The sequence below is a fragment of the Pollachius pollachius genome, assembly GCF_949987615.1.
Source record: "Pollachius pollachius genome assembly, chromosome: 3".
NCBI lineage: Eukaryota > Metazoa > Chordata > Actinopteri > Gadiformes > Gadidae > Pollachius > Pollachius pollachius.
The window spans coordinates 3,570,386-3,597,981 of NC_136936.1; the positions used below are offsets into that span (position 1 = coordinate 3,570,386).

A 27,596-nucleotide genomic window follows, 5' to 3' on the forward strand; every position below is an offset into this window, starting at 1 on the left:
AACGACAGCTAACAACAAACACGGTGCTGCTCTGCTTCCGGTTCCTCTACGTCATCACGTCGGCACCCTCCCATTGGCCGACTCCCACCGTCATCAATGGACACGCTCGGTCCATGAACGTTCGCTCGGTGAACGTTCTTGATCACTGATTAACGTGATCAGTTAAAAATATTGATCAGTGATCAATATTTTTTTATAATACACATATGAGAGATATGCTGACTTAACAGTTCTGGCTCAGAGACTGAACGTGTAAATACAAGCGCTTTGGTCATTATTGACTATCGATATGACCTATATGCATATTGACAAATAGTTAATCTATATTATGTCTGTTCTGCATAGTGTCAAATACTACATTTTTATTTTATGCCTTTTCTTTATGAGCACTGGATATGATTGGGATTTATAAACGTATGTGATTTCATCAAATGTTTTCAACCTTTGGTTTTTCCAATATTTTTGGTGCTTGTTCCTCATGCCCCCCCCCCCCACACACACACACACACACACGCACGCACGCACGCACGCACGCACGCACGCACACACACACAGACACACACAGAGACACACACAAACACACAGTCAATATGTAAAGCGCTTTGGGTACCTAGAAAATCGCTATATAAATGCAATCAATGGTTACTATATCCCAGAGGTCTAGTATTCAGGAGGCCTACAACACAAAGCTATTTGTAAAAGATATCACTCTTGTGTAACGATGACGATTCAATTGGTGCTTAGCAATGCCAATTCCAATACAAAGTAATTAAAGGTCAATATGTTATGAGAGAAAACACATCATTTATCCCTGCTAAACTGTTGACCACAGACACTATCCGTGACGACCCCTCGCTTTTGCTTCATGCAGCGATGGAGAGCAACAAAGGAGGCAGGCTCCGAAGTTCCTTAGCAACAGCATCCGTCCGCCGCCGTTGCCGTAGCAGCACCTTAGTGTAGGTTTTAGTTTTTGTCCCCTTGATGTCACCTCACCGTACATCGTTCATTAGCGTCAATCACTTCACCATCCTTCATTAACTCCTTGTGTGCTCCCGTTTCTCGATGCGTCTTCCTACACCGGGAGTCCCACGCGCTCCCCCTCCAATCACGGGGTCCTCGACACTGTTTGTGATTGATTCTCCCAGAACCTCTGTGTGTGTGTCTGTGTTTTGACTTTCACCCAGTGAGTGATTGCTCGGAGTGTTCAACACCCCGCGGCGGCGTCTCTCTACCTCCGGGGGGTTACCTCGGCGGTGCGATAATGTTGCCGTTGAAGCGGCGGACAGATCTGTGTAAACGAATGTCGCGCGGGCTGGCGGGCGGCTGAGTCATCCCACGGAAAGCGCCGGCTGCAACCGGAGCGGGCCAGATGGTGAGGTGTTTGATAATGAGTTGTGGGAGAGCGCTTCCCTTTAACATCGGCGTTCCGGGTGGTCTGGCGGCGCTGGCAGATAATTCCTTTTCATTTCCCCAGATCCGGCCGGCCTTCCGACACACGGCGCCTCATGGTCTCGATCGTCAGTGACTGCTGCGCTGATTCGGACGGGGAAGGTAGATTTGTTTAGGAGATTACGGCGTCAACACACTGACCCACATCTTCATCTGAGTCCCCGTCTGTGAGGTCCCCGAGTCCGACGTTCCGGTCTACCAAGACCACTCCCTCAGCCCTTTAGGTTCCACCGCTGGGACTACCTGCATGGACCTGCGCAGACGTCTGCACCTCCGAAGATATGCTCAAAATTCCTACAGGTCACAGGTCATTCTTTGATGGGAGGATCCATTTACAAACATGTAATCACACCAGACAGATATGACTAGTCTGTCGCGTACATGTACTCTACCATGAACAGCATGAGCTGGTAGAATCTCCCATGAGCGTACGTTTATAGGCTTTAACGAAGCTCCAAAGCCCCTGCATCCCCCTCCCTGTGGCTCAGGCTCTCGAATCTTATAACTTGTTTGTTTTCATTAACAAAAAAGTGTTTTTTTTTACATCCATGACGGCTTCCTGATCCTCCCCCTAATGTTCTTGAACGTCTCACATTTCCTTATCAGTTTTCTTCCCGACCCAAATTTGCATTTCCTCGAGCCCACAAGACGGGGCCCGCGTTTATCGGAGATGCCTTCCTCCGGCGTTCGTCGGCGTATAGAACCATAAATGAAACATTATTCTCATCGGACTGGCCCACATAAAAAAAAGTGTTTAATTTCCATGCTTCCTCGACTGTGACTCTATCCTCCGGGACCCCTTGCTGAATACACGATCCGGATGAATAAAACAGTGGAAGTCGTCAGAAGTGAGGGGCAGGGTTTCCCTTCACCCAGCAGCTCCCTCACCCCAGCCCTGGATCACACAGTACACACCCAGGCCCCAGCCCCCCTAGACCCTAACGTCCACCTCAAATGCTGTCAGAATAAATGGGGTCAGTGTTTCTCAACCTTTTTTGGTCTCGTGTCCGCCACAACCCCTCGGAAAAACTGCTACAGCACCCCTTCATCGACGCCAAACCAGGAACACCTTTCCTCTGATCTTGATTTTACATTCAATTCAATTGAAATCTAATTTTATTTTGCTATTTACTATCCCTTAATCACAGGCACGGTCTCAAAGGGCTTAACAGGCCATATATTTATGACATCCCCCTGGCCCTAGCCCAAGAAAAAGGACGAGAAAAAAACTCCCTTAATTAGCAGGGAAGAAATCTTGAGGAGGAACGCAGGGTGGGGGATCCCTCCTTCCAGGGAGGATCAGGAGTGGAATGCCATCATTTACATACATACATACATACATACATACATACATACATACATACATACATACATACATACATACATACATACATACATACATACATACATACATACATACATACATAGAGGAGGTAAGAAAATAATAATTAGTGAGGGGGTGCAGTTGTAGTCACAGCGACACGCTAAAACAGACAAAATAATGAAGTAGAAGGGAAAAAGTGCATTAAAAATGCGTAGACTACTGCTAATTTAGTAACTACACAAACAAACACGAACCAACGCGCAATGATACGGTTGATATTGTTATAATCAAGCCCTCTAGTTCCCGACTGAACCTGCCAGGGGCTCCGTGGGGAAGTGTTTTTTACGATATTTTTGGGATCCTGGCACATCGGCTTCCTTCTGGGAAATCAAGGCACAGCGAATGTTTCTTGATCTGAACTAGAGATAGAGACAAATGTGAACAGAGAGGGTCGCTTTGATTCTGCGCAGCAAAGCGCGCAACATCAGATCCATCAGAACATTTCCAGGCACACCTCACTTCCCAGGCTAGGCTTTATGCAAGCGTGGACCCCTGGATTAGGTCATTACACCAAACCATTTGAATCCTTCTATTTCCATAGGCCTGCATTATGCAAAGCCCACGAGCAGAACGGCTGATCCATAGGTCGGAAAAGTTCACGATACAACCATAAGTATGGTTGTTCTATGATAACTGACTGAATCGGGCCGGCTTGCCAGCTAAAACTATGTGGTGAGGGTTGACAAGCTAGTTTGGAGCACAAATGAAACTTGTTCCTTTAGAGAATATAGCCATTGATTCAAAACATTGCAGATACCAAGAGTAACAATGATTGTCATGTCCAGAAATGCAAAGTAGGCTAAGCAGCCGATTAACTCACTATAAGTTGGAAAGTCACCAGCCCGAATACTTTATCTGGCAACACCATATATCTCTATTGGTTTTATACTTTGTATTACAAAGTACTTACTAACATCTGTTTATGGCTGATACATAACCATTCTAACATAACCACCGTTCTGCCAGTCTCCCCTGCGTGTTTTGGAAGTCATGCATACTTTCCTTCCTTTGTAAATGATATATCATTAACACCTCTCATGCTCTGACATGTGGCGCAGTGTCACCCACAAACCGTCGGGTTTCAGTTAAAAATAAACCACCACACCCATCCTCATCGCCAGCAGCCATTTTCACACGACTGTCAGATTCTGTGCATTTAAATGTACTCTTTTGGCTACAACAACACAGAGATTTACTGCAAAAGCAGACCCCGCTCCTCAGTCTGTTACCATCTCCTCCTTCTTGTGAAAGGGGAGCCCAGTGGGGAGAGGAGGAGGAAGGAGCACGGGAGAGCGAGGGGGAGGGTAAACAGCAACACACTCTCAGACAGAAGCAATGTCTGCTGCTGCCTTTCTCTGCACTCACTGGAGGAACCACTGATTCCCGAGCAGAATAGAGGAGGGAGCATGGGGGAATAAAAGGGACCGGGAGGGGAAGAGATGTGCAAAGCGCTGTCTCGTTTGTTGTTGTCCAGGAACAATCACATTGTGTTGGTGAATGGGGGCTTGTGAGCTCACCGGCCACAAGGCGGGTGCTGCGATGAGAAACCAGGCAGACTAGAGAACTAGTGGCGCTGCTGAGCGCGCAGAGACTCCCCCCGTTCGTGACCGCAAACCGGGATCGCGTCTCCAAATGAACCGGGGAAGGGTACGGGTGCTGTAGAACCGGGATTTCGAGAGTTGTTTTCTTTCTCCCCAGACAAACGCGGTAGTAGAGTATCTGAACAGTGTTTTATTGCGGTGTGAAACGTGTCGGAGACCCGTCTGGTGGTTCCAGTCTCCACAGCCGAGGCTTGGGGTTGGGGTTTGGGTTCTGGTCCTGTGAGCCGAGCGGGACATCACCCATCAGGGGACGGGCTCGATGGGCGCTTAGACGTGCAGACATGGGAGCCAAACAGATGAAATGGTAAGAACTGGTTTTAACGTCGTTATAGGAATAGTATTGTCTTTGAGAGAACCAAGTGTAACCGAAATGCACCTCCCTCGTTTTTAATTAATTAATATAATTATGATATAATAACAAAGGATCTGTACTGTGGGCCGTTAAACCGATGTGACATCGATGCGTATTGATTAACCTGTCGAGTGATTGTCAGAGGTCTAGCTTTTGGCGATAGTTTAGCAATCACACGGTTACATAATCGTTTAATTCGGTATAAAACCATGATGCTGCAGGTTCTTTTGCAAACGTGACGCGACTGATGGGTGTGTCTGGGTACCAGTTGTAGATGTGTGTGTGTGTGTGTGTGTGTGTGTGGGGGGGGGGGGGGGGGGGGGGGGGGGCTGTTATTGCCATAGCAACGGCAGTGGGGTAGGGATGGAGCAATTTCCACCCAATGGATATGCTAGAGGCCTATTAGATATTGTTGGATATCATTAGATATCATTCATGTGTCATTAAGAAACAATAATACACGGTGTGTATTTACAGCAGTGGATCTCCACAAGCTTCAGGAAACACACGGGTCAGATCAGTCAAGACCCCAAAGAAACCTTAACAATATTGCCATAACCACACCTTAATGTACTGTTAAAAACATTGAGCTACTATTGAGGCTAAACTCAATGAAATAGAAAGGTATTGAACATCAATTAACATCAAAACATTAGTTAATTAATTAGGGCGGTGGCTCAGGAGGTAGAGCTGTTTGGCTGGTGACCGGAATGTTGTTAGTTCGATCCCCGGCTCCTCCTAGTGTGTCGAGTGTCGAGGTGTCCCTGAGCAAGACACCTCAATCCTAACTGCTCCTGACGAGCTAGCTGTCGCCTTGCGTGGCTGATACCGCCGTCGGTGTGTGAATGTGTGCATGAATGGGTTAATGTTGGGCAATAACGTACAGCGCTTTGAGTGGCCACTGGTAAGAAATGTGCTGTATAATGCAGTCCATTTACCCTTGAATGTGCTTCTTTCTTAAGAGTCATGTTTGCCATATACTATGTGTTTCCCTTCAAAAGGCAACTCTGACCCAGAAGTGAGTCTGGACTCTCCGGCTGAGAACCACTGCTGTACAGCCAGCGAACCGAACCACTGCATGAAATCCCCTGCTAAAAGAGACATTAATCTGCTGAAATGAAGCTCATCTCTTGTAAATCCCGGTGCTAAATCTCTGGCTTATCTTCTACGGGCCACGTCTCTGTGCTGCCACTGTTGGCTCCACACAGAAGGCGGCATGCCCAACTTATTCAATAAAGTTGACCAACAAACAATACAGCGGTGACAGATTCCCATCTCGGTAATGGAATACCGGCAAAAGGGAGATTAGTAACTAGCTCCCCGCATTCCTCTCAGAGCAAGACGTTGAGTCATCACAGTCAGACCAGCCATCCTTCGCTTTTTTTAGAAAGACTTGTGGGAATTTATGATTCTCTGAAGAGACAGCTAGCATGTGACCCGCGCAGCTTAGAGTCTTAAGGCCATTTTGTTGTTTTGCTGTGGTTTCCCTTCCAGCCAGGAGATAGTTCCAGAACTGGGGGAAAAATGTGAGCCAAAATGTAGAAGAAATGTCGCAATATTAGAATGGGTTCGTTTTTGTGTGTGTGTGTGTGTGGGGGGGGTTTATGTATGTGTGTGTGTTTATGTTTGTGTGTGTGTGTGTGTCTGTGTGTCTGTGTGTGTGTGTGTGTGGGGGGGGGGTTATGTGTATGTGTGTGCGTGTTTGTGTGTGTGTGTGTGTGTGTGTGTGTGTGTGTATGTGAACATGCCTACTGCCTCTGATATATGGCTACCAGTCCTTGCTTGGCACGAAACATAGGCCTTACGGCTTGGCAGTGTGCAGCAATGTTTTTTCCCACAGACACACACAAGCTTAGAGCAGAAGAGGAGCATAGAGAGCCGATGTGTATCACTGGAGGTCGGAGGTCACAAAGGATTCTATTCTTAAGAGCAGCAAAGTGACCACGAGAGCTGAACAACAGGCCAACAGGCTGGGAGAATGGGTTGTATAACAGAGATCACAACATGAACAAACTCACACTCAGCGTCAACTGGGCTGGTGAGAAGTGTGTTGATGATGTATGGGAAGACCTTATTGGCCCAGCCTTGATATTATACCTCAAAAGTGTAGTTATCACTTCATAATGTCGTTGCTTACATTGCTGCATTAATTCATTATTGACTGGGCTGTTGTATGACCTTATTTGGATCAGAGGAAAATACAACAGAAACATGAATTGCTAATTATCAGGTCCACGTGGAGTTCATACTATTGTTTATTATGTTTATTATGCAAACCGAAAGCTGCTGTTTCCTGCTGGAATTGAACTTGTTCAACTCCTGTTCAACTCTTGTAGAGTTCATCTCCAACATGTTAAGTCACAATGTTGAACTGGTCCAACTGTTGTTTGTTTAAAGTTACATTCTTCAACATTTCAAGTTACAGTGTTGAACTGGCTTAAGTCTTGTTCCTAAATAGTTACACTCTTGAACTTGTTCATCGCTTGTTACTGTAAAGTACGTTTTCAACAGTTGTTACTTTAAAGCAACAGTTTCAGATTTGTCAAGCTACAATCATAAAGTGGTTGGACTCTTGTTTTTGTAAAGTTACACTCAAACATTTTAAGCTAGAACTCTTATTCCTGTAACGTCACCCCCCGTATATTAGTTGTTGTTTACAGTCTCAAACACGTGAAGCTATTAGTTTGACTCTTTTTTGTGTAAAGTTACACTCTCAAACATTTCAAGATACAACTCTTGTTCCTGTAAAGTCACTCCTGTGTATCAGTTATTGTTTACAGTCTCCAACACGTCAAGCTACTAGTTTTACGTCACTCCCGTATATCGGTTATTGTTGACATTCTCAAACATGTCGAGCCGCAGCCTTAGAGCCGTTCAGCCCTTGTTTTCTGTCCAGTTAGTCTTGTTCCTTGTCTTCTCTCCTCCCGTCCGTCCCAGTCTTAGCTCCGCCAGCCCGGCACACTCCCCTAAAGAAGAGTATGCAGACGCCCAGTTCGCCTCCACTGACAGCCCCCCAGAAGAATGTGTCAAACCTCCATCCAGCCAGCCGGGGGGACCTGGGGTGGAGAAGCCAGAGCTGACGGACAAGAAATGCAACGCCGGTCTGTAGCACATCGCACCTCTCGAAGCGAAGCATGAAGCCATCGCTAACGCGCTGCACCCAGATAGCAAGTGTTGTGTTAGTGGCCAGCGAAGCGCGTCTCCTGTCTGAGCGTGGCTCTCCTCTGCTCTGTGTTTAAAACCCTGGCGGTGGCGGGAGCAGGGGAGGCGGTTCTCTGTGGGCTGTGTCCGAGCCTGGGGCAGGAGGCGCCAGAGGAGGAGGGGCGACCCTGGGAGGAGCAGCTGGAGAGCCACCAGGAGCAGCTGGAGAAGGAGATGCAGGAGGCGAGGCGGATGGTGTTCCGCCTGCAGGTGATTCCCCAGAGGTCCCTCACAAGGGCACCGTGTAGCTAGGTCATACCCATGCCCGGCCTGAAGCTTGCGTAATGGTCTGCTCGATCGGAGATGAAAACAGCCCGTTTCTGCCGAGATTTAGGCTGCACATTTACACCTCAATTTATTCTAAAATCTATATACATTATGTGCTCTATACATAATGTATGTGTGGAAGGTATGGTATGTGAGGTATTGCATTATTGAAAAATTGCAATGTGTGTGTGTGTGTGTGTGTTTGTGTGTGTGTGTGTTTGTGTCCAGGCGCTGCTGTTGCACGGCTCTCTCCCTGAAGAGGACCAGAGTTCATCTCTGAGCTTCGGTGACAGTCGGGCCAACGCCGAACAGCAGCTGGTACAGTTTCCCCCACTTCCTGCTTTTAAAAACCACACTCGCACGTCAGCACTTTATCGGCGCTGTAATTACGGCTGGTGCTCGTATGATGGGTTATAGGGCCTCGGATCAGCTGAGCAGAAGCTCGGCTTGAAAACAAATTTCTTCCAAAAACAGCCGTTATTTTTCGCTTTAATAGTCACCATTTCTTCTTCTTCTTCTTCTTCTTCTTCTTCTTCTTCTTCTTCTTCTTCTTCTTCTTCTTCTTCTTCTTCTTCTTCTTCTTCTTCTTCTTCCTTGCTATTTATGCTGCCTCTCCCCTCTCCCCCCTCCCCATTTCCTACTTTGAAGGTTCTAATCCGCAGTCGTCTGGACCAAAGCACAGAGGAGACTCTTGATCTCAAGGTACCGTCAGTGAATATAATGAGGTGCCTTGCATGGAGGAGCAGGAGCTGACGATGAAATCCCTGGGCTGGGTCTTGCTATATTTCTTTATCATCTTCTTCTGCTTCTTCGTCTTGGTCTTCATATGTTTCTTCTGTGGTTTGCAGAGGGAGCTCCTGAGACACAAGCAGGAGTCTCGCCACATACAGGCCATCAAGGTAAACAGTCCTCCTGTCACGCTGTAATTAAAACTAGCTTTGGTTGTTGGTTTGATTCTGTATGCAGCTCCCCTCTAGAGTGCTATTGTACCTCCAGCTCTCTCTGTCCCTGTGTCTCTCATTCCCTCGCTCTCTGTCTCTCTCTGCATCTCTCTCCCTATTATCTCTCTCTCTCTCTGCATCTTTCTCTCTCCCTTTCTCTGCATCTCTCTCGGCCTCTGTCTCTCTCCCTCTTATCTCTCTCTCTCTGCATCTCCCCCCCTTTCTCTCTTTTGCTGCATCTCTCTCCCTCTTATCTCTCTCTCTCCCTCTTCCCTCTCACTCTCTGCATCGCTCTCTCCTTCTTACACCTCTCTCTCTCTCTCTCTCTGCATCTCCCTCTCTCCCTCTTATCCCTCTCTCTTACCCTCTTATCTCTCTCTCCCCCCCTCTCTCCCCCCCACCCTCCCCCCTCTCTCTCCCTCCCCCCTCTCTCTCTTCCCCCCCTCTCTCCCCCTCTCTCTCCCCCTCTCTCTCCCCCTCCCCCCCTCTCTCTCTTTCCCCCCCTCTCCCCCTCTCTCTCTCTCTCTCTCCCCCCCCCCCCCCTCTCTCCCCCCCCCCCCCCCCCCCCCCCCCCCCCCATTAGGATGCCCTCCAGCAGCGCATGGCAGTGCAGGAGGACGTGGTGCTCAACCTGAAGCAGGAGCTGCTGAGGAGCAACATGACCAGGGAGGAGCTGGGAGGGGAGAACGTGAGTGGACACGCACACACACACACACACGCACGCACACACACACGCACACACACACACACACACACACACGCACACACACACACACGCACACACGCGGTTCACCTGTGGTTCACACATATGATGCACCTTGACATAATGTCACAGTTGTTTTATTCTGTTTTGTTTAGACCGAGCTAAAACGAAAGCTGAGCGAACGGGACAAACTAATGATTGAATACGAGGTAACTCCGCTTTTTATGTATGAAATAAAAGGGAGGTATTTCTGAGAGTCTTTGAATGGAATGGCACGGCACTGTAGAAAATGAACACAATTAGGTTTGCATTGGACAGAGTGGCGTTCTGTATACATTTTAATGACGTTCAGTTCATCTCCCGTCCTCGTGACAACAGCAGCAGCTCGGGAAGAAGGAACGTCTGATGCTTCTGCAGAAGACAGAGGACTCTCAGCACATCAAGTCACATGACGTTAGCCGCGTACGGGTATGCTCGCCACAAGCACCGCCTCACCGTCATGGCCGCCGCCCTCCCGCACACGCTCGTTAACCTGTGTTCGACCGCCTCTCCCTCCGACAGTCTTTTAGGAACGAGAACAGTGGCTACAGCAACTCGGTGACGCTGAGCTCTGCACAGCTGTTCCAGCACGCCGCGCCGGTGAGTTTACATCCTAACGCTCGGTTTTATGTTAAAGAGAATTGATAAGGTCTGACTCCGGGCGAACATTACCCTTAATGATTTTATACATAGTAAGATATTTCACAGCTTGGAATTAAAGTGAAACATTTGTTTCCACTTAGTTCATTGGTTTTATGTCAACTCAAGTGCATTTACATTATACACATTTAAAGATAAGAAAGGTAATTAACTTGGTTTGGATAAAGTGACCCCTGGCAGTACAGACTCACTACTCAGTTTTCATCGCAATCTAGTGGCTTAAACCATAGAGGCTTAAGCCTGCACCTAACGCACTCCTGACCGCTTGATTTGAGCTCACGCTGTCATGATGTCATTGAATTGGGTGAATTGGGTTCAGGGGGAGGAGCTACAGCTGGTCAGGGAAGCCCTGCGCAGCCTGAGGGACAACTTCTCGGGTCACGACCCCCTCCACCACACGTTGGACACGCTGGAGCAGGGCGTGGCCAGCCTCATGGACCGCCTGCACTTGGCCGACAGCCAGCGGAGGCGGGAGAAAGGGGTAAAGACACACACATGAGCGCACACACAAACACACACACATGGCCACATACTCACCCACGCATTAATGCATAATGACGCACCCACACACAGACGAATGCGCACATTTTATTTGCTTTCTTTGATTCCACATTCAACGATTCAAAATTCAACACATTAAAACAGATCAGCACATTGTTATGTATTATACCATTTCAGGGGTACAAGAAACGTCTCCTTTCCAAATAAACATGCTTCCTATAATTGCTGAAATGGAGTAGTATTTTACTAACTGTTTGGCTCTTGCTCTCGCTCACACAAAAACACACAGAATCACACACACAAAAACACAGATGAACACACACACACACACACACAGATGAACGCACAAACACATGAACATACACACACACACACAAACAGATGCAAACACAAACACTGGAGCACACACACAAACAAACACTCATATATGCACATGAAAAAACAAATAAACCAAATCTTGCACAACCGCAAACACAGAAACTCCACCAACAATGGATTCCTTTAATCCCATGGAAAAACAGACTGTTATACTATTATTCAATTATACCAATTTTATTGCGATTGATGTTTGGTATTAACACAATGGAAATCAATTTATGTCCCTAGCAAGAAATCTTTCATCCCCAAATGCCCACACACAGTATGCATTATTGAACTTGTTTTGTAAACGACTTCAGCTCGATTTGTTTATTGCTTAACCTGCGAAAAAAACGGTACCACTATATTTCTGTTCTATATCTCGTGTTGCGTGCTGCCCCGGTGGGCTGAAGGGTTTATGATTCCCTGCCTTCTATAGGAGGAATATCGATCTCCGGGACGGAGAGCCAATTCCACAGACCGCGATTCCTGGCCGCCATCAAGTGAGATAAAAATATATTTACTGGATCGATCAATAGATGGGGGGGGCAAACAATGGAGTCTCCACGTCAACCTGTAGCAATACTGACACTAGTTTCCATTGTGTTATCTCACTGTGTTGCGTGCCTTCATTGTATCTCATGACTGCCCGTGTGTTGACTTGTGTTCAGAAATAGCCCACTCCCACAGCAGCCCGGGGCTGAACTCTGCCGTCTGCACCAAAGTGCTGTACTTCACCGACCGCTCACTCACCCCCTTCTTAATCAACATCCCCAAGAGGTAAACAACGGTTCACTCTGAGTTCGCACTGAGATCATCGCTTAGTACTTGGTTATTACCAATTTGTTTACGAGTTGAGTTGCTAAGTTAGTCAGTTCTGGGTTCCCTGCTCATTGCGACTTGAATGCATGCATGCGTTCGGGCGGATGTAGCACAGGAGGGCGGGTTGAAATGTAACCGGAAGGTTGCTGGTTCGATCCCCGGCTCCTAGCTGGTGTCCCTGAGCAAGACACCTCACCCTAACTGCTCCCAACGAGCTGGCATGGCTGCCTTGCGTGGTTGACTCCACCGTCGGAGTCTGAATGTGTGTATAAATGGTTGTACGTCGCTTTAGACATAGACGTCTGCTAAATGCCCTAAATGTAAATGCGTTATCATAGCTTTTCTTTATGGAAGGCGAGAAAATGATGAACAAGGCAAACGATAAGGAAATGGCCTCCTGCCTAAGATGGCAGCGATTTGCCCTCAAGCGTTTGCATGTATCTGCATGGTGACTGGGTATCTGTGTGTGAGTGTTCAGCCTCCCATGAGACTGACTGCGCGTGCCTCTCTCTCCTTCAGGCTGGGAGAAGTCACATTGAGGGACTTTAAGGCGGCTGTGGATCGCCATGGCAGCTATCGGTACCACTTTAAGGCCCTAGACCCGGAGTTTGGCACAGTGAAAGAGGAGGTAGGCGGGGGAGAGGGACGTGATTACCCTTACACTCACTCTTCACATTCACAACTTCATCTCAACAGGAGGGCAATTCTAACAGAGCTGCCAAATCCATATAAAACTATGCTACGAACCTTTCAATTGTGCTTTTGAGGCCAGAACCATTAGTGGGGTTTTGCAATGTCCCGCAGTCTAAAATTGCACAATTGATTCATGCTCATGCCCTGATATAAAGGCCAGCTCGACAGGAACTCTTGCATTGTGCTTTTCTCCCTACTTGTCATGGCTAAATAAAACACTGTAATTGAGGTCCTAAAGTCAAGTATTACTTTAGCTTTCAGTTGTGTTTTGCTTCTCCTTGCAGACCTGCTTTGGTTGTAGCAGAACCACATCCTAGGGCTATTGAACGCCTTCTGTAATACGCCGCACACTTTGTGAATAGGTTTTCTGCCGTTCCATTGGGTCCTTCTGAGCAACTGTGTTAGTTTGTGTGTGTGTGTGTGTGTGTGTGTGTGTGTGTGTGTGTGCACACGTTGGAGGTGTTAACATGTCCGCGGGGGGTGTGTACAGGTGTTCCACGACGGGGCGGTGGTGCCCGGCTGGGAGGGGAAGATCGTGGCCTGGGTGGAGGAGGACCACGGAGACCGGCGCTAGGGGTCAGCCAGACGCACCACTGCCATCGCCATTACAGACCTCAGCCACTACCAGAGCCACCGCCAACCACACTGGGACTCCCACCCGACGCACCCCGCCGAACCAGAGCCAGCGGGCGTCCGTCCGACCACAAACCAAACCCGGGACCAATGGATGTAAACAAAATCAAAGAAACATTCCTACCACGAGACATACTTTAAAAAACGACAGAAAGGGATGGTTTCATGTGGAGAGTTTAACTTAAGATTGTTTGCTATCACTTTATTATATTGAACACATATTAGGCACTTTGACCGCAGCGCGTATTTGGGTGCATGTCCATTGTGTCGCATGACCCGTCAAGGAATCGGTGCGGCGTCAGACTCAGACGAACTTAAGGAATGAAAGTTTACAGCGCAGCTGGTGCCTAGTATCTGAACCTTAGAATAAAGAGAGGTTGTTCTGTTGTGTTTTTTTAATGCCTATTTTCAATGTGAGTCAATTGCCAAACCTCGATATTTTTGTACTTAAAATCATTTTGAGTCTTTTAATAAAGATGAACTGTCGCATGGATCGTTTTCTGTAATGACGGCGTGTCTTTTAATCAAAGTGTCCCCGGAGACTTCTCCTCGCCAAACGATTCCTCCGCTCTCCTCGACATATCATTTTCCACCACCAGGCGTTGCTATGTGGGCTGATTCCCAGACTTTTCTTTAAGGAAATCTCTGGTTTCCGCTGTCTCAGAGAACACCCAGCCTCAAGGTCAGATGCCGCTCTATAAGGAGGTCTCTGGTCGCCTCTGATCGTCCGCTGCCTCAGAGAACCTCCAGCTTCGCCGTCAGACGCCGCTCTTTGAGGAGGTCTCCGGTCTCTTCTGACAGTCTGCCGTCTCAGAGAACCTCCAGCCTCACGGTCAACCTCCTCTCCTTCCTGTTGAAGGTGGCCGAGGCGCTGTCCTCGTCCACCGTCTCCGGCAGCTCCACCAGGAGACGGTAGAGGTCCTCCACCTCCAGGAGGACATCGGTCTGCAGGAGCCACACAAGGTAGAACCCAAGGTGTAATACAAGGAGCAAAACAAGGGGTAACACGGTCAGGGATCGAACGCCGCTAATATGCTAAACCAGGGCTATTGCAACCACAAATGTGGTTTAGATTCAATTAGTTTTCTCTTCGTTAATCATTCAATCTATAAGGTGTCGGGAGCGATGGAATAACTTATTCGAGCAGACGGCGCCGCTCTGCCAGACGAGCAGCCAATAAAAACCCCATTCATCATACATTAACGTGATAACGAGCCGAAACAGGAAATCAACAAAACGTTCCCTTTTCTGACGCCGTTCAAGGCAGCAAATATTTGTCTACAAATGTGTAATTCATTATTAAAATGAAAATTGTTTAGCCACTAACCGATGAATTAAGTGAGTGAAGGAAATACTTCAAAAAGACACAAAAAGGCCAAAAAGAAAATGTTCCAATCTAAAACGATCTCGATTACGTTAATTTTGTGAAAATTCGATTAATCGCCCAGCCCTTTGTGGACGCCCACGTGGACGAGGGCCCGGTGAGCGGATCGGACGCGGTCGAGGAGCCACCGACCTGGGAGACGCTGAGCTGACACTCGGACACGGATAGCACCCTGGGGAGCTCGACGGTTAGCTGCACCGTGCCGCGGGACCCGCCTCCGCCTCCTGGGATCACCGCCAGCTGGTAGTGGGGGGCCTTGGGCTGCAGGGGCGCATACGTGCTGGAGATCACCTGGATTAGAGCCTTCTTGTTCTTATTCTGCTCTGGTTCTGCTGCTGCCGCAGCTGTTGGCCCGACCACGATCTCCGCTGACTGGTTTTCTGTGTCTTCCAGTCGGAGGCAGGAGATGTGTTGGAGGAGGGAGGCCGGGGAAGACACTGGAACATGGAGACGGTTGGTGGGAGGTTGGTATCGTTGATCTCAACGTGGTTTACCATTGATGCACCGTGGAACGTGACATAATCAAATATAAAGCAGGGGCCCGACCCTATAAGAAAACCTCCCCAAGCCCTTAAACCTGACCCTCAACCTAACCCTAGTAACTGACACAAATAGGAAACCCTAACCCTAGCACCAAACCCCAAAACCCATTTTTTCCCTCATAATCCTGGTCATTTTTTTCCAAACGCCTATTTTCATCCCTTATAAAAACAGTGTAAGCATACATCTAAACTCACAATGCAGAGCCTAGGGAACGCCCACCCCCTCACCACCACACTGAGAACAAAGCAAGGGGTGAGAAATAAAACACGATAAAAATAACGAATTAGTAAAACCCTGATGCGTAATCATTCCACCTGCGTCAGGACCGTGGGCGCCTCCGGGGCCGGGCCTGCTGCCAGGCTGCTTCCGGCATTCGAGGCGCTGCTGCACGTCTTCCCGGCTCCCCTTGGGGCCGGCGCTGTGGATCCGGTACCGCTCGGATAAACTCAGGCCGTGCTGCCTCCGGGCGAAGCTCAGGGCCAGCAGATAGACCTGGGGGTCCAGCTCCCCTCCTCCGCCCCGGTGCTGCTCAGCTGGCTGTAGCTCCGAGGGGCTGAAGGCTACATCCAGCACGGTGTAGTTCTCTGTGCACACGGTGTTTGGGAATTAACATATACTGTTGTAACCGACCCGCCAGCATCCCAGTTTAACATATACCGTCGTAACCGACCCGCCAACATCCCAGTTTAACATATACCGTCGTAACCGACCCGCCAGCATCCCAGTTTAACATATACCGTCCTAACCGACCCGCCAGCATCCCAGTTTAACATATACCGTCCTAACCGACCCGCCAGCATCCCAGTTTAACATATACCGTCGTAACCGACCCGCCAGCATCCCAGTTTAACATATACCGTCCTAACCGACCCGCCAACATCCCAGTTTAACATATACCGTCCTAACCGACCCGCCAACATCCCAGTTTAACATATACCGTCGTAACCGACCCGCCAGCATCCCAGTTTAACATATACCGTCGTAAACGACCCGCCAACATCCCAGTTTAACATATACCGTCGTAACCGACCCGCCAGCATCCCAGTTTAACATATACCGTCGTAACCGACCCGCCAACATCCCAGTTTAATTCACTAATCCAAAGAACATTTTGTTTCTACGGAAGAGGATGTGATAATGTTTTTGGAGTTCGGAATTTAAATTCACGTTAAAAATACGCATACAAATACATATGTGTGATCGTTTTTTGGAGTTCTAACTTTAATCTAGGAATGCTGACTTTGAACTCAGAACTCAAAAAAATAGTCACATGTGGCCCTGATCCTCTTCCCTATGTATCCGAGTATAAACCTGCATTCATATGTGTAGGAGTGTGTGTTGGGTTGTGTGTGTGGCACCGGTACCTCCATCGGGGTCCGTGTGTGTTTCCAGTCTCCCTCCACATACTGGTACTGGTTTACTGGGATCCTGGGCCGCTGGGACTCGTTTCCAGCCGCAGATGTTGACGTATAAAACTCCCTTTTTCGGTCCCTATCGGATCGGAGACAGCCAGGTGGTGTGAGGATACTGCAGAGTAAAGGTCAGGAAGCGAGCTACACAATAAAAGACCCTGAGGTGTGAGAGGGCTCCGGCTAATAAGAAGGAGCCTGTGATTGACAGAAAGGTCAGCCTGTGCGGTGTGGTTATATTGTACCGTTACATTCCCATGTGTCTTCATATCCAGTATTTACAGTCCATCGCTGCCACTATGTCTTCATGTATCTACAGTGCAGACCTACCAGTATGTCTTCAAGTATCTACAGTCCATTCCTACCAGTATGCATCATGTCCAGTATTTACAGTCCATACCTGCCAGCAGATCTACAATGCAAAACTACCAGCACTGTTGCGAGATTGGGCCAGATTGGTGGGAAATCTGTCCCGATATTGCAACCCTGTCTTCCAGTATGTCTTCGTATATTTACAGTGCATACCTACCAGTATGTCTTCATGTACCTACAGTCCATACCTACCAGAAGAGTTGCCAGATTTGGTGGGAAATCTGGCCCAATCTGGCACCACTGCCTACCAGTATGTCTTCATGTGTCTACAGCGCACACCTCCCAGTATGTCTTCATATATTTACCAGTGCAGACCTACCAGTATGTCCGTCCGCACACAGGAGTGGACCTGGGGCGGGCTGCTGAACTCCAGACCCTCCTTCATGTGCTTCTGGATGAACGTTTGATAGGCCTGGGGGTCGTCCTGAGACATGTCGTCCAGCATCGACCACAGCTGCTGGGCCTGCTGTACGACGTCTTTTGACGACATATCCGTCAAAGTTAGGCTCAGTAATAAAGGATGTATAAAGGACGAGCTATGAAAAACCCGCTGGTGTTTTAGATAAGTTAAGTGTCGTCGGATGAGGTGATACACTGCGGCTCGCTGCAGCGCCGTTGGGTTGCCCAGCACTTGTTGCGCTTCACTGTTGCTATAGTAACGGACTAGGGTCGCGCTTGAAGGAGCGACTGCGCGTCTACATTGCGTTGGACGGTACAGTGCCTTTCCGACGACGGTAGGGACTTCATGGTGCATTCAAGTTATGTCCGTGAACTCAACGCAGTGAACTGGAATGGCCACGAAAGGTCTTTGAAGCGGGAATAATAATATATTACTGAGCTGAAATACATACTTATTTATAAACAACTATAAGTGCATTGCTATGCATGCAGACATACAAAAGATAATAAAAATTGTTAATCAAATTGTTTCATACAAACTCCACCATTTTCTAGGTCAACATGTCCCTACGTACCTGTAAAAAAAACGTTTAAGATATAGTCATCAAGAGTATGCATGAATTTATATATTGCCAGACATAAAAAAGATGTAAAAATGTATGTCTGTCTGTCTGTGTGCGTGTGTGCGTGCGTGCGGGCTTGTGTGTGTGTGTGCAGATCCAGTAGAGTACACCCAGCTCTTCTTGCTCCAGCCCAATCCACTGGTTTTCTGAATCCGGCTCCCCAAAGGCTCCGCCTCCTCTCCACGTCTCTGCACCTCATCAATAAATCATGGCCAGACGAGAGATGTATTTATGTATATTTTTTATACATCCATCCATCCATCCATCCCTCCATCCATCCATCCATCCATACATACATACATATGAATGTACTGTATGTATTTTGAACAAGAATATGATGGAGTTTGTAGAGAACAATTATATTATATTTCATTGTGATTTGCATATGTCTGCATATATGATAATACATGCATTAGGAATCATTTTAACATTGTAATTATAAAAAAAATACTACTTTGACTACATTTGAAAAATCAGCACAGAGTTACCTACGGACACGTTGATCAAGAATATGGTGGAGATTGATAACTTTTTTTATGTCTACTTATTGGGGAGGAAATTATCATCTAATTATTAAAACATGCTACTGGAAAACACTTGGAAACAGCACAGAGGTACCTAGGGGCATGTTGAATTGACCTAAGTATGTATTTCAACAAAGGAAAATAAGAAAGAAAAATATAACCATTCCCATTTCAAACAACTTTCGTGGACATTCGAGTAAATATTAGAGAATTAACGAGGTGTACTTGAATGCACATGAAGTCCTTGTCGGATTAAATGCGCTTTACCGTACAAAGCAATGTAGATGCTCAATCGCTTATTTAACTGCGTGACCATGCTCATAAGAAGCGCAGATGGCGTGAACTCAGAAGAAAACTGAGAAGAGGCAGTATGCCACAATCGCCATCTGGTGGCTAAAGACCGACACTCCCTTGCATGTCAACCTTGCAATTAAGAACGGTTTTCTCCGCCCTTGACTAATTCATTATGTGTTAATGAATTAGCTATTCAACATGTGAGTGCTGGTAGGAAAGCGAAGGGGGGGGGGGGGGGGTGTGAACATGTTTCCATGGGAGGTAAATTGATGCTAAAAGCAAATGACTCTGCTAGACCAAAACACATTTATGATGCTACAATTTGCGTTCCTGAAAATTCAATGATATACTTCAATGTTTTCCACAGTATTTATTTTCATGACATGAAAAATATAACAGAAAGAAATATCTGGCTTTAATATATATATAATATATACTGCACAAATGTGGTTTAATGTACATTATATTACATGAATAACAAAAATGTTTGACTATGGTGTTCAAATATAAAATATCGGTAGTTTTGTTTTCCCTTATGTTGATCCCAGCATTTTGTCCGTCTTCCACTTCCTCTTTCTCAATACTTCTGCAAAGCATAAAAACAATAAGCAGAGCAACACAAAATAAACAACCCACAATTATCCCACTTAAGAGGATCACGCACAACCAGCAGTGCATTTGAAACACAACTACACTGTAAGCACCAAACCCCTTCCCTCTGATCACATGACGTCCTTACTATTGATCGACCGATATATCGGCCGATATTTGCGTTTTTTAAAAAAAATTCTTTAAATATTTTGTCCCGCCATGATTTACAGACAATTCAATAAATGTTCCTTTTTTAATTTGAGGCTTGTAACATTTGTTGTCATCATTGTGTCATTTTCATGATGAAATTGAGGGTGCAAGAGCAGTATCGGCTCCAAATGTCGGCTCAAGACAATCGGTATCGGCGTGTCGGCCGTCGGCTAAGGCTGATGAAAAAAAATCTGCATCGGTATCGGCCCTGAAAAAAATCCATATCGGTCAATCCCTAGTCCCCACCTCCATCATGTCGTAGATCCAGCCCAGGAACTCGGCCACCTTGGTGTAGACCCCGGGGTGGTTGGCCTCTGCGCAGCCCGTCCCCCAGCTGACCACGCCCACCAGCCGCCACACGCCCTCGTCCTGGCACACCAGAGGCCCCCCGCTGTCGCCCTGGGGTACGGAAGGAGACGTGACCCACCGCCATGGACACGGTGGGTCACGGTTCGTAGAGCGCACACATCAAACCCCCCCCCCCCACCCCCCCCCCCACCCCCAGGTGTCCGAGTCCTGAACATGTTACTCCTAGGCTACGGGTCCTAGATGATAAATTAACTAAATGGGGCCCCTATTGATGTCCTAAATGGGACCCCTATTTGATGTTGTAAATGGGGACCTATTTGATGTCCTATATTGGGTCCGTATTTGATGTCCTTAACTGGGCCCCTAATGGATGTCCTAAATGGGGCCCCTTTTTGATTACCTAAATGAGGCCCCTAATTTATGTCCTAAACGGGGCCCATATTTGATCTCCTAAATGATGCCCCTAAATGGTTTCCTTAATGGGGCCCCTGAATGATTCCCTTAATTGGGCCCCTATTTGATGTCCTAAACGGGGGCCCCAATTGACATCCTAAATGCTGCAGGTGAGTGTTTCGAAAGAGAGAGTTGTCATGGGAGCGCCCTTCCCTGTTCCCTTCCCTGCCCTGGTGACATCACAAGGAGGCGCGTCCACCTAGATGGACCCGCCCCCTTCGTGGTAGTGCGCCCAGCCCACCTGACAGGCGTCCACCTTGCCCTCGGAGTAGCCGGCACAGAGCATGCGGGCGGTGATCTCCCCGTCGTACATGCAGGAGCTGTTGCAGTGCTTGGTGCTGATGAGGGGGACGGCCGCCTCCTTCAGGGAGTCCGGGATGTACACTGGAAGACCCACAGAGCGCATGAGCAGGGGGGATGGGAATAGTGGCTAGTGGTAGGTAGTGGTAATAGTGGTCTTGGAGGATTGGAGCCATGCGCGTTGCTGTGTCTCCCTTACTCCCACCCCCAACCCTCACGCACCCCTCTTACGCACTTATTGTAGGTTGTGCGTCCTTGCACTTAAACATAGTACTTAGCATTGTCTAGCATCTTAACCTAGCTATCTTTGTTGTACACGGGGAATGGGTTAACCTAGCGATCGTTAGTGCTCGGTACTTGGTTCTATGAGCATCCTTCCTGTACCGACATCGATATATCGTTGTTTCTCTTTCTTCTCACAATTACTAATTGTAAGTCGCTTTGGATAAAAGCACCTGCTAAATGCCCTAAACGTAAATGCCCTCTTTAGTGGTCGTCTTGGTTTATGTTTGGGTGTGTACTGATTGCAGCTAGAGGGTTTGACCCCCAGCTGTGAGCTTCCGGGGTTCCCAGTGTCTGCATGTGGGCGTCCTTGAGCAGGAAGCCTGCACCCCTACCTGCCCCACTGACCACACTGGTCTAAAGGGTCTGTTGGAGGTCTAGCTGGTCGTGTGTCAGTGCACTACCGTTGTCAGGCTGTGTGTACCCCCATCCAGAGATCCAGCACTGGGTTCCCCCCGGAAAATCAAAGTTGTATTTGGGCAGACACACGGGCCGAATGACGTCTGTAGAAATGAACACATGAATTCATGTTATCATCAAAGTTGCGCTTTCTGTGAACTCCTGGAGACTGTGCTAGTGCTCCAAATGATCTAAATCAATTTTAGATTAGTTGAATGAATAAATTATTGTTCAGATAAATAAACCGTTGAGAAATCCCACTACCCCAGGGTTATAAGTAAGTAGCCGTACAATCTGGGCTTATGCAGCTAAAGTGGAGCATGGCTTAAACGCTGGCAGGGTGGGGGACCCTGTTAAAAAGGCCCCCGTTAAAGATATCATGCCGCCAGGTGTGAGCGTGATTACAAGCCATCACAAGCTGTTTGAAAGTAGGCCTTTCCCTGTGCCTTGGTGACACCACAAGGGGGCGTGTCCACCCTAGATGTATGCTGCATAGATCAGTTCGCCAGCCTACCCGGTGGACTGTAGCAAAGATGTTGCACATCTATCAGGCATGCGTCTAGGTGGACACGCCCACTATCGATGTCTCCAGGGCACAGGAAAAAGGCAGATTTTCAAAATGGCTTTTAATTCTACACTCACACCTGGTGCCATGATGTCACCTCTTTAAAGGTGACATATTATACCACCAGGTGTGAGTGTGATTAGCCGTTCATCCGGCACACATCTAGGTGGAAACGCCTGCTTGTGATGTCAGAAGATGCCGATTTTCCAAACGGCTTCTAATGGCTGATCGCACTCACACCTGGTGGCGTGATATCACCCCTCAAATGTTTGAAAACTGCACCAAACCCCCCCCACCGGAGAAGTTGAGCGGCGTCCGGAGCTTCATGAGGGCGATGTCGCTGTCGTGGCTGCGGTGGTTGTAGTCGCGGCTGTAGATGATCTTCTCCACGGCGTAGCCCGTGTGCTGGGCCATCTTACTGGTGCTGCGGGTCACCACGCCCGCGTAGACCATCCAGCTGGACACCTGAGGTAGCCGGTAGCTGCCGCCAGGAGAGGGGGGAAAGATGAACCAGGTGGTTGGGTTGAGTTTTATTGACACTCGCTTGTTAGCTAGCGGTCATGCTACTACGCGAGGCTAGCACAACGTTATTTACCTCTATCCCTCTCCCTCCCCCCCAACCCAAACTCACACACACTGGACAATGTGTAGTTGCGTAATATTTATTTATATCTTCTTTATATGCAATTTCAATATATGTGCAAAATTGCTCACTTTAATTGACTTACTTGATTGACTTTAACTTTTTGTCCATTTTGTTGTTTGTCCGTTGTACAATCTGTTGACTGACTAAGTGAGCTAATGGACACCTGACTTTCCCCAAGGAAATGAATAAAGTGTCCGTCTATCTTTCTTAAAAGGGGACCCTCTTTTACAAACAGAGTATGAGGATAAAAATGGACCCACTAGTGACATCACAAGTGTGAGAGGCCAATAGGGATGGATTGATCGCCTGCATACCAGTTGGTATGGTCCACGAGCAGGTTGACCAATGGACTCGGACCGGTCCATCCTACATCCGGGGGTGTGCACACACACACTCCCCCTTGTGATGTCACCAGTGGACAGATTTGGAAAGCGAAATGTCATGACGAATCCCCTCCTACACACCTGGCGCTAAAGTAGGAGACCTTTTAAATCGAATCCCGTAAAAAATTCTGACTCTCTGTCTCCGGGCAGAATGGCTTACTTGTGCACACAATGGGCGGCTGTGACCACCCATTGGCTGGTGATGATGGATCCCCCGCAGGTGTGTCGGTTGCTGTAGTACAGGCTCACCTGCCAGGGCCACCTCCCAAGCGGAGCCTCCCCTCCCCCTATGATCCTGGGCAGCTTTGCTCGGGTTCCACACTCTGGAGGAGCCCAGAAACACGATCCGGTCAGGACAAAGAAAGCGATTGTGGTTTGTGTGTCGGACCGGCTTTGTGTGCAGCCGTCCTTCCGAGATCTGTGCGGTTCGGTTTAGCAGCATATTTGGTGTATATGTGAGCAAGGGGTGGGACTAAATGTCGACACGGCGATATATAACGTCGCCCTTCTTCTTGCGATACGATACTCGATACACTGGCGCCAAATATCGATATTCTTTTCTTTTTTCTTATTAGCTTTTTCTTGAATATATTTTCCCTTTCAAAGGCGAGTAACCATGAATGAATTAAGACAGAAATCCAGCACTTTACCTTTTCACTGTCATTTTGTATTCATCGTTAGACATATATCTTGACATATCGTTATAGGATTGTCTTACAATAAATTGATTATCGCAGAATCACTGTATCTCGATATTATCGGTATCGCGGGCCATGTATCGCATATCGTATCGTACCGTGAGTTACTCTGTTATTCCCACCCCTGATGTGACCGTTGGGTGCGAAGAAGGCGTTAAAAAGTAGCCGTGAAAGTGCGACTTACCAAAACATTTCAACGCTATGACCTTCCCTGTGCTACAGCTCCCCCTGGAGGAGAATGAACCGGTGAGCTAACCATGCGCGGTGATCGTGTTAGCCAGCCGTTATCGTTACATTATACTTATTAAGTGCTGAGTGTTAAGTCATTAGATGAATTTGCCCAACCTAAATTGCCATAAACTTTCCAGACTGCTCTTGTGCTCCGCAGTGATTTGGACGAAGCCGTCCGTGTACAGGGGCCCGACGTCAGTCAAGTTCACTCCTTTGTCTTTGGTCAGCCTGGAACAGGGGGAAGGCAAACAACGTGAGGAGGCGGCGGAGGCGTGAATAATTTAAACCCCGGGGCGACGAGGCAGGCTTGGAAATGAGGTATTAGCAGTCCATAAATAAGACGGATTACCCGTTGCTGTAACGTACAGCGATTATAATGATGCAGTTTTGATACCGTGTAGGGGGTGATAATAAATATAATGTATAGGTGTGTGTGTGTGTGTGCATGTGCGTGTGCGTGTGCGTGTGTGTGTGTGTGTGCGTGTGTGTGTCAATGTGTTTTGTCGCTGTGTAGGTGATAATGAATTGTAAGCGTGTGGGGGCTTTTTTTTGTCACTATATCACTGAGAAGGTGATAATGTGTGTGTGTGTGTGTGTGTGTGTGTGTGTGTGTGTTGGCGTGTGGGATAGAGAGAGAGGCCAACACCACAGAGAGAGCGCAAGCCAGCATGCATGAAGTGTGTGTGTGTGTGTGTGTGTGTGTGTGTGTTTGCGTGCGCGCACGCGTGCGTGTGTGTAAACGTGTGCATACGTATGCGATTGTGTGTCTACGTATGTGCGCACAGTCACGCGTGGGCGCATGCATGAGCGAAACAGACGCGTGTGTGCGTGCATGTGCACGTGTGTAAAAACAGACCTCAAATAGCCCAGCTGGCGGCAGACCAGCGTGCCCAGGGAGGAGTTCCAGCCCTCGTAGCACACCGGCAGCCAGGTGGCCGTCTTCCCCAGCTGGATCTCCAGCAGAGAGTTGTCCAGGCTGATCCTGTAAAACACTGAACCTGATTGATTGACAATCCCTCCCGAGGGAGGAGCCCAGCGCCAGCCAGTAATGAACAAGCGTCTCGTTTTGAGGACGATGGGGAGCCAGGCTGCGTGCCTCTATATGCTAATGTTTCACTACAAAGGGATCGTTATGGCACACGGGACTGGATGCCTTGCAGACTTGTGAACATCATCAGCAACAACAGAGTAAGGGGAAGCCAGGGAGAGGGAGGATGATTAAGTGCAAATTATGGACTCTGTTTATTTTTTAAAGATCACACATTGGAAAATTTGAGTTTGCCATCCCAACTACAGTTTTAAACCAGGATGACCGCCAGGTGGTTAAGCCGGTGCGGAATGTGTTGGGAGTGGTTCTGAGTTTGATGAAGCGGATGCAGAATGTGTCGGGAGTGGTTCTGGATTTGTTGTGGTGGACAGACCTTTCCTGGGGTCGGAGGCGGAGGCGTCCTCGGTGACATTGCAGAACGTCGTCTCCTTGGTGTCTCCCAACCCCGCGGGGCTCTGCGACGGCGAAGGCCTCGTTAGAAGCCTGACTGGATTTCGAGGGAAACGCGATGTTTACAAACGGTCATTTGAACCCAAAGCAAGCAATCCCTCCATTCAATAAGCTTGACGAATTAGTTCGAGGGGTCATTTTTTTTCTGCCTAAAACTATTGTTTTACGTGATGCCTGCCTGTTATTAATGTCTCTGAAGCCACAAGCAAATCTCCAGCCGAGGTTGAAAGACATCAAAGTTGTGTTCTATGCAATTACAATAAATTCAGTTACTGCTCATTCTTTTAATAAATGAATCAGCGAGAGTGAGGATGTAATTGATGACAGGGCGAAACGATTCTTCAAAGAAGCTGTAATAACGTGGCTGGTTACAGGGAAGGGATGTTCTGTCAGAATGAAATGTGTTATGGTGGTTAAAATATTAGAGCGTACTCAATTCTGGGCGGATAATGGAAAATGAAATAAGGTCAAAGTTAATTTCGTGCAAAGAGCAGAGGCTCTGAAATAATCATAGCATTAATGCCCAGATTTATACAATCTATAATTTCCAAGCTTCCCTGCAAAGGTCACAATCAATAATTTATAGACCAAAGAAAAATGTTACGGTCAAGGAATGTGAAAGTGAATCATTATAACATATAAGATTAGCACGGCATACAGTGCTAATGCTAATAGTAACATTAGCTCTCTGTATTTCCAGAGTTTTTGATATGTAGATAGTTATAGAAGGCTGGGCTTTCGCTGAGTCTCACCTGCTCCCCTGCAGTGTTTTACCAAAGCCTTTGCTCCTTAGACTCTGTTGCTCACCACACACCAACGGAACAAAACGTAACACAGGAGTTCTTGAACTGTTTGAACACAGCGTAACGATTCTGTTTTGCATCACTCGCGTAACACAAAACAAAACCCTTTCCCCGACACGATGCCGCCGACCATTCCTCCTTTCCTGAAGGTTAGCGTCTCACCTAGAAACCAGACACCCACTGCCAGGCCTCCCAGCACTCCCAGCACACACACCGCTGCCAGCAGACGCACCAGTCTGTGAGCTGGAGGGGAGGGGGGAAACACAGACACACACACACACACTGATCTCTCCGTGAACATGCGGACTAGCCGAGCGCTTTGAATGGCAACTGATACATACATTAACACATGTAGAATTCTGAACAGGGAATGCCTGTCAAATACGAATGCGTGCAGGAAATGCACAGTGGGGGAGGGCTGGGAGGGGAAGAAGAAGGCATTCAATTTCATCATAAATAGCTCTGTAACGTCGTGTTGCATTGGGTTATCTTCAAATTGGGGGGTGGGACAGTAAGGCGGCCTGTCACTCAGGCAAACCTCAGGGGATGCCTGATCACTCGGTTCAATTTAATCCTGCTGTTATGGGGGAGGGGGGGGCGGGTTGTTAGGGGAAGGAGAGCGGCTGGGGGGGTATCTGGGTCGTGCGCCCCCCCCCCAGGACTTACAGGGTTTGGCAGGACGAATCCCCTTCACCCAGCCGTGACAGCCCACACCCTGTACTCCCCCTTTTCCACCACCGCCTCCACCCTCACCTCCACCACTACTGCCCCCCATCACCACCGCGGCCGCGGTGGTGATGGGGGGCAGTAGTGGTGGAGTCAGCGGAGGCGGCGGTGCCGACGGAGGGAGGGGCGGGGCCGGCGCGTCGGCTGCGCCTGTCACGGCGTTGAAGGGATGACGGATGGCGCCCGGGTTCTCTATCACCGATAATGGCCCTCCATCAAGACTCTGCAACGGAACGATCATAACGCCATTAGGGCTCACTGCTGTCTGCGTCTCCCCCTTCCCCCCCCCACCGCTGATAACCAGAGGCTCTCTCTCTGTCTGTTTCTGTCTCTCTCTCTCTCTCTGTCTCT

At 48.1% G+C, this 27,596-nt stretch overlaps 3 protein-coding genes across 3 annotated transcripts; 1 reads left to right on the forward strand and 2 right to left on the reverse strand.

Moving 5' to 3' along the window:
- The first annotated feature begins 4,542 nt into the window (after positions 1-4,542).
- dixdc1a (DIX domain containing 1a) lies at positions 4,543-14,032 on the forward strand. Its single transcript, XM_079731348.1, has 15 exons — positions 4,543-4,738; positions 7,724-7,887; positions 8,049-8,197; positions 8,483-8,572; positions 8,903-8,956; positions 9,103-9,153; positions 9,779-9,883; positions 10,054-10,107; positions 10,277-10,366; positions 10,460-10,537; positions 10,917-11,078; positions 11,895-11,958; positions 12,127-12,235; positions 12,797-12,905; positions 13,461-14,032. The coding sequence occupies exons 1-15, from the start codon at positions 4,716-4,718 to the stop codon at positions 13,542-13,544; spliced, it is 1,386 nt and encodes a 461-aa protein (XP_079587474.1). The 5' UTR covers positions 4,543-4,715; the 3' UTR covers positions 13,545-14,032.
- A 381-nt stretch (positions 14,033-14,413) lies between these two features.
- pih1d2 (PIH1 domain containing 2) lies at positions 14,414-17,801 on the reverse strand (the record flags this gene model as incomplete). Its single annotated transcript, XM_079734026.1, has 5 exons — positions 14,414-14,548; positions 15,120-15,424; positions 15,845-16,114; positions 16,895-17,021; positions 17,631-17,801. 5 exons carry the CDS (start codon positions 17,799-17,801, stop codon positions 14,414-14,416), a joined length of 1,008 nt encoding a protein of 335 aa, XP_079590152.1.
- A 2,379-nt stretch (positions 17,802-20,180) lies between these two features.
- tmprss5 (transmembrane serine protease 5) lies at positions 20,181-27,486 on the reverse strand (the record flags this gene model as incomplete). Its single annotated transcript, XM_079732848.1, has 11 exons — positions 20,181-20,351; positions 20,956-21,098; positions 21,701-21,799; positions 22,557-22,741; positions 23,450-23,612; positions 24,172-24,215; positions 24,333-24,446; positions 25,075-25,210; positions 25,640-25,753; positions 26,682-26,762; positions 27,186-27,486. The coding sequence occupies 11 exons, from the start codon at positions 27,484-27,486 to the stop codon at positions 20,181-20,183; spliced, it is 1,551 nt and encodes a 516-aa protein (XP_079588974.1).
- Positions 27,487-27,596: the final 110 nt, after the last annotated feature.

Coding starts and splice junctions, on each gene's coding strand:
- dixdc1a (XM_079731348.1), top strand. CDS start 4,716: ATGGGAGCCAAACAGATGAAATG. Junction 10,367..10,459: donor ATGACGTTAGCCGCGTACGG/GTATGCTCGCCA, acceptor TCCCTCCGACAG/TCTTTTAGGAACGAGAACAG. Junction 11,079..11,894: donor AGCGGAGGCGGGAGAAAGGG/GTAAAGACACAC, acceptor TGCCTTCTATAG/GAGGAATATCGATCTCCGGG.